This window comes from Bidens hawaiensis, unplaced genomic scaffold (genome assembly GCF_021521415.1).
Source record: "Bidens hawaiensis isolate Kalapana, Puna unplaced genomic scaffold, B.hawaiensis_p1.1 tig00033272_1, whole genome shotgun sequence".
NCBI classification, from domain to species: Eukaryota; Viridiplantae; Streptophyta; class Magnoliopsida; order Asterales; family Asteraceae; genus Bidens; species Bidens hawaiensis.
Genome location: NW_027495707.1, coordinates 189,100 through 200,323, shown reverse-complemented (window position 1 = coordinate 200,323; position 11,224 = coordinate 189,100). Strand labels below are relative to the sequence as shown.

Here is an 11,224-nt window from a genome sequence, read left to right as displayed (position 1 = left end):
CGCTGGTGGCCTTCCCTGATGGCTTGTATCCGCAGCTGCGGGAACAGGCGGAGTACTTCACCACTGGGAGGCATTTCCTGCGGGAACAGCTTGCGTACTGCGCGTAAGGACGTCACGTCTCTGAGCATGGTGGGTCCTGCGGATCCAGTTGGTTTCTGCGCAGACGTCTCTCTTCAAGGTGAGTCCTGCGGGTCCAACTGGGCTCTGCTGGGACCTACCTCTTCATAATTATAATTATAAATGAAAGAAAGAGAAACAAATCATAAGAAAATAATTAGGTAGCGTTTGGTATGCAAGAATGACAGTAGTAATGAAATGATTCATTACGTGGGAATGAAAAAAGTGGTGTTTGGTTGCTTAATGGAATAAAATCATCCATTAAATATGAAATCATATTTCATCAAAACCATTCCTTCACTCCCCCTTTTTTTTTCATTCCATTCATCATTCACCCTACTTTCTCAACAACACTACCACCTAACAACCACCACCTTTCTCAACAACACTACCACCTAACAACCACCAACTCCGCCGACACCACCACCGCCACTGCCACCGCCATTTTCGTCGCCGGAGCTACCACCGTCATCATTGTAGGGTTTTTTTTTTTTGGGGTGGGGGGGTGGGGTTAAAAAGTATTTTGAGATATGAGTGTTTTTATTATTTTTATTTCATTTCTATAATTTTTTTGGATACCAAACAATAAAAATTAATAATTGATTTCATTTCTAAAGGTTAACCAAACAAGACAAAGGAATGGTAATTATCCATTTCATTCCGTTGTCCATTCAATTCCTTCTCCCATTCCATTATCCCTTCATTCCATTACCTTCAACCAAACATACCTTTAGGGCACGTTCGTTTCACAGACTTTTTTAAAAGGATTTGTGTGACATTCGTGACAAAACCGGATACACCTTAGTTCTTACAAACTCGAATAAGCGTTTAACCGTTTATTGCATAACAAGCGAACGATTAACCGAACAGGTCGGGTTATGACCCAGATATTCCGGGGGGCCGTCTATAAGTGATATACGTTTAATACAAGCTAAAATATTAGTAATATGACCTTAGTTCGATAGCAAACAAGTTAAACGAAAACATGCTCGTTTAACTACCCACTATAGATTTAAACGCGAAAGATAGTTACAAACCAAGCATTGTATCATCCGTTAAGCCGAAAAAACTTACCAAACACTTAATTGAAATGTTTTAAGCGATCCATGAAAATATTTTCGATTTTTACAAACATATAGTATGTTTTTATAATTTTACTCAAAACTAGCCGAAAAACATTCGTTTTCGCACTGTTTAACGCACCCGATAAGTTTTTCGCGCCAAAAACCGAACCCGAACTACATTGGATTGGGCTTTTCATTTTTGGACCTTTAGAATCAGAAACTTGGGCCAAAATGGGCCCATGAGACTTCCAATCGGCAGCATACCCCACCCCCATTTTTTTTATAAAACTTAACTCTCAAGCATTTTTATGCATTCCAATTAACAAAAATTTGAAGACCAAGCAGCTGCAATCAAAATCTCCAGATTTCATCCAAAACCCTAAGGTAACAACTTAAATAAGCTACTTTTACACTTGTTTAACATTGATTAATACCAAATAAACATAGTTTGATTGCCAAAAATCATTCTTAACCGTGTAAAAATCCTAAAAATGGTCCATAAACATGTTTTGATCAATTACATGGTAAGGAACCTGGTTTGATAGTTTTTTTGGCCATAAACACGGATTAAAGGGTTGAAACGGCATTTTTACGGTTCAAAAGTTCGTTTTTATACCCTAGCCGAAACCCTAAATTAAAGGGCTGTTATATTGATGAAACTTGCTTGGTTTGTGATATAGGACTTGTATCTAGCCTACCCAGGAGCACAAGAACTTGAAAAGTTGATTAGAAAGGCAGAAACGAACCAAAATCGCTAAGGTAATGCCGAAACACTCGCTTACGGGCTGTTTAGGTTAAGGTTATGATGTGCATATTATTAGGCCTTGAAATTTTTCAGCGACATCAGGGACCATGTCATTGAGTCCCTGTTCAAATTTGGTAATTTTTCGACCATCCGAGAATATTTGGAGAATTTATTACGGAATTGGGACGTTTAATGGGGAAAAATAGTTAAAATGTTTCAAAAATTATGAAATTTTTCTGGGAACTCAGATTTAATGTATTTTGATCACATATGAATTTTGGAATCATTTGGAGAAGTCTAAAGGTGTTTTGTACATATGCGTTCATGTGAATTTTTATAGCCGAATTTGGGCCGAAACGAATATTAAACAAGCTTTTTATATTCTGGAATTGATACGGGTTGTTTTGGAACATGATTTAAGTATTCAGGAATTTTTGGAAATTGTTTGGGATAAACGGACGATTTTCAGGCGAAATATAGCTGATAAAATGAATTTTTATAAATTATTAAATTAGTAAATAATTCCAGAAATATTTTTTATAAAAATCTACATATTTTATTTGATAAGTGGCTAAATTTTCATAATTTAATGATTAATGGTTAATTAATTATGCTAATTTGAAGATTAAGCAAATTCAATTTTAATAAAAACCGGGAAGTTCGCGATTAACGAACATGCGGGAATATCAAAACGCCAAGAGTGATCAAAAATTATATTTTTGGACTAATTAAGTAAAAACGAACTTTTCTATGAGAAACCTGGACAATCCGGATGGATTGTGCGCGTTTCTTCTTAAATCAAACTGAATAAACGAAAACGGGCCCCGTAGCTAATCCGGGACCCCAATATGTGATCTTTCTTTATAACTTAATCATTTTAGTAACCAATACATTTGCTCAAGCTTATTTCCCATAACTGTTTTCTGAACGCGTAAACGAACAACTTGGCACAGCTAGGAAAACGGGAAACTGAGCCAAGTTCGGTTTTAAGTATTAGACATTGAACAACATCACAACTTAAGCCTATTGCCACTTTCTGGGCGTTCCAGCTATACCCAGATTAGTTATACAGTCCAGTTTAGTACTGAGATTATAATAATATTAAAATATTAATATTATTATAATATGGACTATAGGGACTAAGTGATAGCAAGGGAAACGAACCCCGAGCTGATCTCGCACTGAGTGCCTACAAAACCGTGAGTTTCATGACCCCTTTTTTCAAACTGTTTACAAACCTTTGGGGTGAAAAGCGTGTTTATATATATTATCTATCAGAAAACGGTTCAGGATATAGATTATCTGAACATGTATATATGAAAAGTCCCTACAACCATAATGATTAACTACGTGCTGATGAAAGGTGATTATTATCATTGATCGGTATATTAAGTGGAGATAGTACGAATGACAAAACATAATGAAATTACACGTGACAATATGTTTATACAAACACGTCATGTTATGTTAAACATAACTAATTTGGGAATAATATGGTCTGTAATGGCCAGGGGGCTATTGTGGGTGAAAGGGAGGCCAAAATAGTACTAAACTAAAGTTGAGTATGGCCTATGAGCCAAGTTCTGCTGCAACTTATAAACTAAAGTTGAGTATGGCCTATGAGCCAAGTTCTGCTGCAACTTATTAAACGAAATAACTTGATTATGAAATGAGTGTTAAGAAAATATTATGATTATATATGTTGTGGCGGAAAGGGGGCCACAGTGATTAGTAATACGTGATAAATACTATATATGTGTGTGTGTATTGTGTATATATATGTGTGTATAGGCATAGGAAATTCTATGTGTAAAAAAATAATAATTGTTTGTGTGTACAACGTGTAATGTTTGAGTTTACGCGAAACCATTGTGGTCAGAAAAGGGACCATAGTGGTGATTTTGCGTGGAACCGGTGTTGGCGGAAAGGGGGCCAAAGTGGTTGATTTTATTTGGAAAATGAAGGCACGAAGTACGAATGAGTAGTCACGATCTTATCATAGTTTCAAACTCTATCATAAACTTATACACATACATATCAGTATACAAAGACGTAGATATACATATATAAATGTAAATACATTTTCTTATATACGCGTGTACATACAAACTATGACTGTATGGTGCGCAGAACTGATTTCGTTAAAACTTATGAAACTTACCAACAATTCGTAGTTGACTTGTTTTAACATGCTTTTCAGGTAATCAGATATGAGAAGTAATTTCCTGTACGTTACGTGTCTGATTGGTGATTGATGTCGTTGGCATTTGAGTTAGAACTAAAGTAATTGAAGAACCGGTTTGATTGTATCACCTAGTGTGTAAAAGATGTTAGATCAATGTAATATATTAAAAATTAGTTAGTAATGTTTTTTTATGAACAATGTATTTGATACCAGTTGTATATGTTGCATTTCCGTTTTACGCTTCCGCAATTCGCTTAACGGGGTGTGACAATTTGGAATTGGAATTGGAATGGAATGTTCGAGAATCCCTATAAGGTGTTTAGTTGGTTAATATGTATTGGAATTGGAATTGGTTTCGAGCTGACATGAGTTTTCGCACTGGACGGTTTGGGTTTCGGTTTCCTTTGTTTCTTTTTGGTCGGTTTCGGAGCACTAGACGGGTTAGGTTTCGGTTTCTTTTGTTTGTTTTTGGTTGGTTACAGATTCGTTTTTGGCCTTTTGTTTCGTTGTGCTTGGTTTTTTCAGTTTCATTTCTGTTCGGTTTCAGTTTTTTTGTTTCGTTTTGATCGATTTTTTTGGTTTCCATCAATTCGGTGCAGTTTTTTTGTTTCGTTTTGATCGATTTTTTCGGTTTCCATCAATTCGGTTCAGTTTTGGCCTGTGTTTCGTTTTCGTTGACTTTCAGTTTCGGTTCATTTCTCGGGTGTTTTTTTTTTAAGAACAAGGGCAAAGGCGGAAACGTTTTAGTTTTTTTACATTTTTTGTTTTTTATTTGTATTTTAAGTTATGATTTTTTTATTAATTTTTTTGAATTTTTTTTGGATGAGTTTTTATTGTTAATAAGAAAATCCTTAACAATCCTTTAAAATAGGTGAGATTTTAAAATCCCATGAAATGTGAGATTTGATGGGATTTAGTTTCCATTCCCATTCTTTCATTTAATGAAACGAACATATCAATTCATGGGATTTAAAATCTCAATTCTTAGAATTCCTTCCAAATCCTTGAAACGAACAGGACCTTAAAGAAAGGGATGAGAAATGGAATGCGTGAGAATTTAAAAAAAACGAGAGATAAATTTAAGAACTACTTTATTGAAGTTAAATTATAGGAATGGGAATCCTGTTGTTAATGCTCTAATACGTTTGTTAATTTCTTATTTTTAAATTACACTGTTTATAACTGATGTTTTCTTATTCGTGTGTTCGGGTTTTTATATAAAAATTACTTTATTTATGATTAATATTACTTACTCTTTTCACTATTATTTGCTTGAGATACTATAGACCATAACGACGCCACGAATACGAAAACTAACAAACATACTACAGAACATATCACGAAAGAATTGATAACTAATAGAAAACGAGTATCGGGTTATAAATTGTTGTCGCCGGCGCATCGCGCGGGTTTACTACTAGTCATGTAATATATAACCTACCACCTACTCCACTCACCCTTTCATTTCATCCGTACCCCACCCCCACCCCGAAGCTCCTTCTTCCTTTCAACCCTAGCCGCCACCACCATCCTCTTCCTTTTCCGGCCACGCACCGCCACTGCTGCTGCTCCACTCCAGCGACTAAGATGGCGAGGGGTAAAAGGTGTGTCGAGTTGCATGGCTACTGCTCTTCTGCACGAGGGTTCCCAACGCATCACACGAGATTGGTTCAAGTTGCGTAAAGGATTCGCACAGGGTTTTCGCATACAAGTTCGCATCCGTTTTTCGCACAGGTTTTTCGCGTCGCACGAGCTGCGATTTGAGGGTTTTGCATGAGATGCGATTTTCCGGTTTCGCGTGAAGTTCTGACGGATCCTCTTCTGGCCGTTTGGGTGCTTAGCGGTGGTCGGAACGGGTCAGTTTGTTTTCGGTTTCTCATTATGGCTCAGATCTGAGCTCGGGTTGTTTATTTGGGTTCGGGTCTTATACGGGTTTGGATCTGTTCGGCACCTCGAGCTTCGTGTATTCTTTGGATCTCGCTGGACCTTCAACCCGTTGATTCCTCGTGACCGAATATATCTACATACATATACATGTATATGGGAGAGGGTAGGGATATTTTGAGAATAATGTTTGAGTTGTAAGAACTTCAAATAATTCAATTTTTAACCACATATTTTATTAAATGGATTGGATTGTGTGGTTAAGATTAAATCTGACTAAAAAGTCAAAGTAGGACATGTGTAATAAGTCGACTCGGCGCGTAAAAAATTTTGTAATTTTTTTACGTGTATTTAGCTTACATATATTATGCATGTGTAAAAAAAATTGTTACCCTGAGTTTTTTCGAGTTCTTAAAACTCAAAGGGTTCTCATTTGAAATCTCTTCTACGTGTATATATCTATCTATCTATATATATATATTGGTGCACATACAGATATACACCATCTACATAATCACCATTTCCTTATATGTATAATAATTGTATTATTTATAATTTCTCATTTTTAATGTTATTTGTATTAGATTTGGTTATGATGGTTTGACCCGGTTTAGCTGTTAATAATCTTCACGAGAAACGAAGGACAATAAATATAAAGTTTACCTTTTTGGTGATTGGACTAGATTTAGGATAGAAATGGAAAGATGGATTTATATGTGTATGGGTGTGTGACAATGACGGGGAGATGATGATGAAATGATAAGGATTTAGGGTTTAGGGGTTTAAATAGGCAAGCTCAAAGCTTTTAGGTCCAAAACATGTTTAAGTCCATTAACCATACAATCTTATCCTATCACCTTATTTAATTTATTCAAACGACGCCTCACGATTCGATAACTAAAATAAGATTCTTGACCTTTTATTTATTTAATTAATTATTATCGAACTAGGATGTTACATAAATCATCTGGAACTTGAATTGAATAATAATAGGAGTAATAAAAGAGGTTTGCAAAGCATCGTTCTTGACATGACCTAGAAATTAGGGGAGGAGTTGAACACAAGTGATTAGATTTACTCTTAGAAGAACTACCAATGAACTCGTTTTGTTTATATTAAAGTTAATATTTGGATTGGCGGATCTTTTCCAATCGGCTTCATATTCGTCCTCATTTGGTACATGCATCCTTTGTTTGGCACTAGTGAGATCGCTCAGACAGTGTGGATCTTGATTACATAATGGCTTGAATGGCCGCCTATTCAAACCATCTCTATCTCAGGGATACTGATTTGGTTTACCTACTCTGGACAGGAAGAGAAAACTCATTCACGATATTATTCTCACGCTCATAGCGTGGTGGGTGATTTGGGGATTCTAGAATGATGTCTTTTCGCACAAAGGAGAAAAAAATCCTACCTTCGATGCTATCATTAATCACTTCTTTTGGTGGTTAAGTAATAATGTAATACAGATAGTAAATTTGCGGTTAGTTGGCCGGAGTGGAAAAGTGCTCTTCTTATCATGTAATTTGTAACTAACCGGAGTGGAAAAGTGCTCTTCTTATCATGTAATTTGTTTCTTTTCTTGTGTTTTGCTAGCTTTTAATTTATGATGCCGTATAAAATCCGGTATAAATTTAGCCATTTAGGACTTATCTAATGCCAATACAAAAATCAACTTATCTTTAACTAATAATATTTATCGCATGCGCATTATGCAGTTCGTATCTTAAGGCTGTGTTGGACATGAGATCATATATCTCTTGCGTGTGGAGTTGTTGAATAGTTATTTTGTCCATAACATGCCCTTTTCAACTTTTGCAAATATCATATTTTAATTGTTACGTCTTATCTTACACATATATGTATATACTAATATACATTTATATATGTCACAATGCTTCTTTTGTTTGCATTTGGTGGAATCTGGACATTTGGTTGGTGATCTTTTTTTGGTGAGATATTTAAGTTATTATCAATCACAACTCAATTATAACTCGACTTGTTGTCTTATGTGTTTCAATCATGTTGTTATAGCAAGATCACTCTTAGATTGAGTCCATAAAACAAGTTGGATATGTTCACACTCGCACGTGAAGAAACACATATTAGACTAGCAATGAAGACGGCTATTCAATACGGCTATTCGCACGTGAATCTCCTTCGATCCAGATATCGTTTGGTCGTGTTCTATTAAAAGTATAATGTATTGAACATCAACACAAGAAGCAAAACCAAAATTTCCAAACTTCATCAAAGAATTACTATCCAAAAGTCATGGAAATTATGTTTTTAAATTTTCATCACTTTCAGGAGAAAATAGCTCTGAGACGAGCTTCACGACCCCTGACATTGGTGCATCGTCCTGCAGAAAATTATTACTTTTTAAATGAAAATTGTTGCAGTTATTATATAAATGTATGTATGTTTGTATGTATATATCTGCACTCACTGGATACACAATATCATAGCCTTTGCGGTAGATATCAAGAGAGTTTTCAATGTTGTGATTCCTGCAAAAAGGCAATAATATAATTAACACATTTGCATTTTTGGCTGCCAAAAGATTTAATATAATAATGGCTTGAAAGAATAATATCTACTTACAAAAATCCAACAGAAATACGGGTTTCATAATCCAAACCATCAGACATTCTCAAATCTCCCATATGATCACCAAGAAGTAGCACATTAGTTCTTTTTCTCAGAGACGTGCTATAGATCATCTGATCATCGATTTCACCCAACTGCTCATGCAAAGATGCAGCCATATCGAGAGCATGCTCATTTTTATTCAAGCTATGAATCAACTTCCCTGTGCATATTTCAAAACTAAAACAATGGTTAAAATGATTAATAACGTTATTAAAACATGTTCATTTACATGTTCGAGTAGCAGCTAAGTTACCTTTAAAAGATACTAGGTTACCATTGTGGTCAAATTTCATCCGGTTTGATACGATCTTAACATTTTTGAAAGTTCTATGAAGTTTTTGACGAAGAACCTGATGACAATGAGAATAAACACCATTGTTATAACAGGGCCGGCAATTTCTGACACGGCATGAAGTTAAGCGGTGTCATAAACGACTAATTAAGTAATTAGCACGACTAGCTAAATTGGTTCAGTCATGTTATAAACGTGTCGATTCGCTTATGACCCAAACCCTTTTAAGCTCAACCCCCCCAAGTAGAATATTATTGGCATAAAAGAGTGCTGACATGGCAGTGGTTTAACTTACCTCCTCAATAATATCTGCTAGACCTGCAGAAAATATGAGAACCGGAATGTCTCTTTCCTGTACACATAAAAGATATTGTTTTACTGAACGTTTTCATAACCGGATGATGTCATAAATAACATAAAAATAAAAACTACATAACTAATCTAAAACAAAATAGAACCACTTCATATTTTGTGCGGATTTGCAATATTAACAAAATATGAAATCTGGAATAAGCAAAATCTTGGTTCAGTTATGTAGTCGGTACTGAAAAAGATATGAAAAAAGGCTAGAAACTCGCCTCTAAAAACTCAAAAAGCTCTGCAACACCGTCTCTGAAAGCAATCAAAGCACCAGATACAGAGTTTCTTATTGCATCATATGTAAGACCTCCTTCAATAAGGAGATCATGTACCTTACGCCACCTGCAAATTAGAAAAAGGAAGATAATCAAATTCAAGTACTAATGAACGCGTTTAATATTTAAGTGTGTAAATAGTCAACATACCATTCTTCCATGAGCTTTGTTTTTTCATCGATTGGAAGGTGCGGGTCGTATTCTATCGGATGATAATAGTTAAACAGTTCATCTCTCTTAGCATTGTACTCAGGGTTCTCTTGTTGTAGAAGCCCGTGACTCGCTACAAGTGTAATTAAAAAACAGTTTAGTTACTTATAAAACACATAATAACAACAAAACATCAAAGTTTATAAAGAAACCATGAACATACATTGTCCTCTACATCCATCAACCCAAAACCTTGTTAGTGTATTATCGAAATCTGCAATCACCTACAGTTTAATCAACAAAACAGTAGCAAAAAGTTAGATCAAGAACCAAATCACTATTTGCAGACTGATAGACCACATTTTGTTTTAAGATTGCATTGCCAATAGGGGCGTGCACAATTGAGTTTGGGTTGGTTTTAGGCTAAAAGCGAACCAAAAACAGAACCTTCAGTTTTTGAAAACATTCGGTTTCGGTTTTGCCATTAGAGCTAGAATATTTTAGGCCGAATTTTTTTTTTGCCCAAAATTACAAATTTAGGGTGAAATCATTTTGTTAATTAATAAAAAATTGATTATTATACATTTAGAGTAAAATATCTGGATTACATGTTTATCAGATTCTAAATTACTTATAATAAAAGTTAAATCATTTTGTTAATTGATAACTAACTGATAATTATACATTTGGACTAAAATATTTAAATTACATATTTATTAAATTCTTATAAATCACTTATAATAAAAATCTAGAAATTCGGTTCGGTTTTTAATACATGCAAATCCAAAAACAACAGTAAGTTTGATTTTTCCAAAAACAAACCAAACAGTAATTTAGTAACTTTTGTTTGCGTTCGGTTTTTCCGGTTTTATGCACACCCCTAATTGGCAATAAGACTCAAGTTAGTAACTTTTTTTTTTAATATGAACACCAGAACTATGATGATTATTACAATACCAATAAAAACCCCCAAATTGAAACGATAAAGTATTTACAGATAAAAAACCTGCAATTTCGAGGGACGCGCGAGGCGAATAGCTGCTTTTTTTTGGTGAAGAAGCTTGGGATCATCGATAACAACGTTTGAAGAATAAGAGTTGGACCCGTTAGCCATTGTTTTAGCTTGATTCATGATTCTTACGCTACAGTTTTGAACCCTATAAATTAACAAGAAGTGGGAAACAATTAGTTAGATGCTACTTAATGCACACGCATTGTGACATAGATTGCTTTAGACATAAGTTTACAAAACCTGCAAGTGGAGTGACTGTGACAGAAACTGAGACGATGACAAGAATATGATTATTTAATATTATTTTATTAAAAACTACACAAAGATCCTCTTTATTTTAAAGCTTATAAAGAGTTCTTCAAATCTCTTCTATTTTATTGTTTTTCAATTATTCTTGTCTTCCCCGTTCAAGTTTGTACCAAATCTAGTTTTTCCATTCAAGTTTGCATCAAATTCGTCTTTCTCGTTCAAGTTTGTATCAAATC

The 11,224-nt window shown here is 34.8% G+C and overlaps 1 protein-coding gene across 1 annotated transcript; it reads right to left on the bottom strand.

Annotated features, from left to right (window-relative positions):
• Window positions 1-8,273: 8,273 nt before the first annotated feature.
• On the bottom strand, window positions 8,274-10,859 carry LOC143584752 (uncharacterized). Its single transcript, XM_077066727.1, has 9 exons — window positions 10,734-10,859; window positions 9,951-10,011; window positions 9,728-9,860; window positions 9,521-9,644; window positions 9,238-9,294; window positions 8,904-9,000; window positions 8,603-8,810; window positions 8,448-8,508; window positions 8,274-8,360 (listed from the first exon to the last, which is right to left on the bottom strand). The coding sequence occupies exons 1-9, from the start codon at window positions 10,857-10,859 to the stop codon at window positions 8,280-8,282; spliced, it is 948 nt and encodes a 315-aa protein (XP_076922842.1). The 3' UTR covers window positions 8,274-8,279.
• Window positions 10,860-11,224: the final 365 nt, after the last annotated feature.

Excerpts from the sequence above, each read along its gene's own strand:
- LOC143584752 (XM_077066727.1), bottom strand. The coding sequence starts at position 10,859 with ATGAATCAAGCTAAAACAATGGCTAACGGGTCCAACTCTTATTCTTCA. Across the intron at positions 10,012-10,733 it reads CGCGTCCCTCGAAATTGCAG|GTGATTGCAGATTTCGATAA; the intron begins GTTTTTTATCTG and ends ATTAAACTGTAG. Across the intron at positions 9,645-9,727 it reads ACAAAGCTCATGGAAGAATG|GTGGCGTAAGGTACATGATC; the intron begins GTATGTTGACTA and ends TCTAATTTGCAG.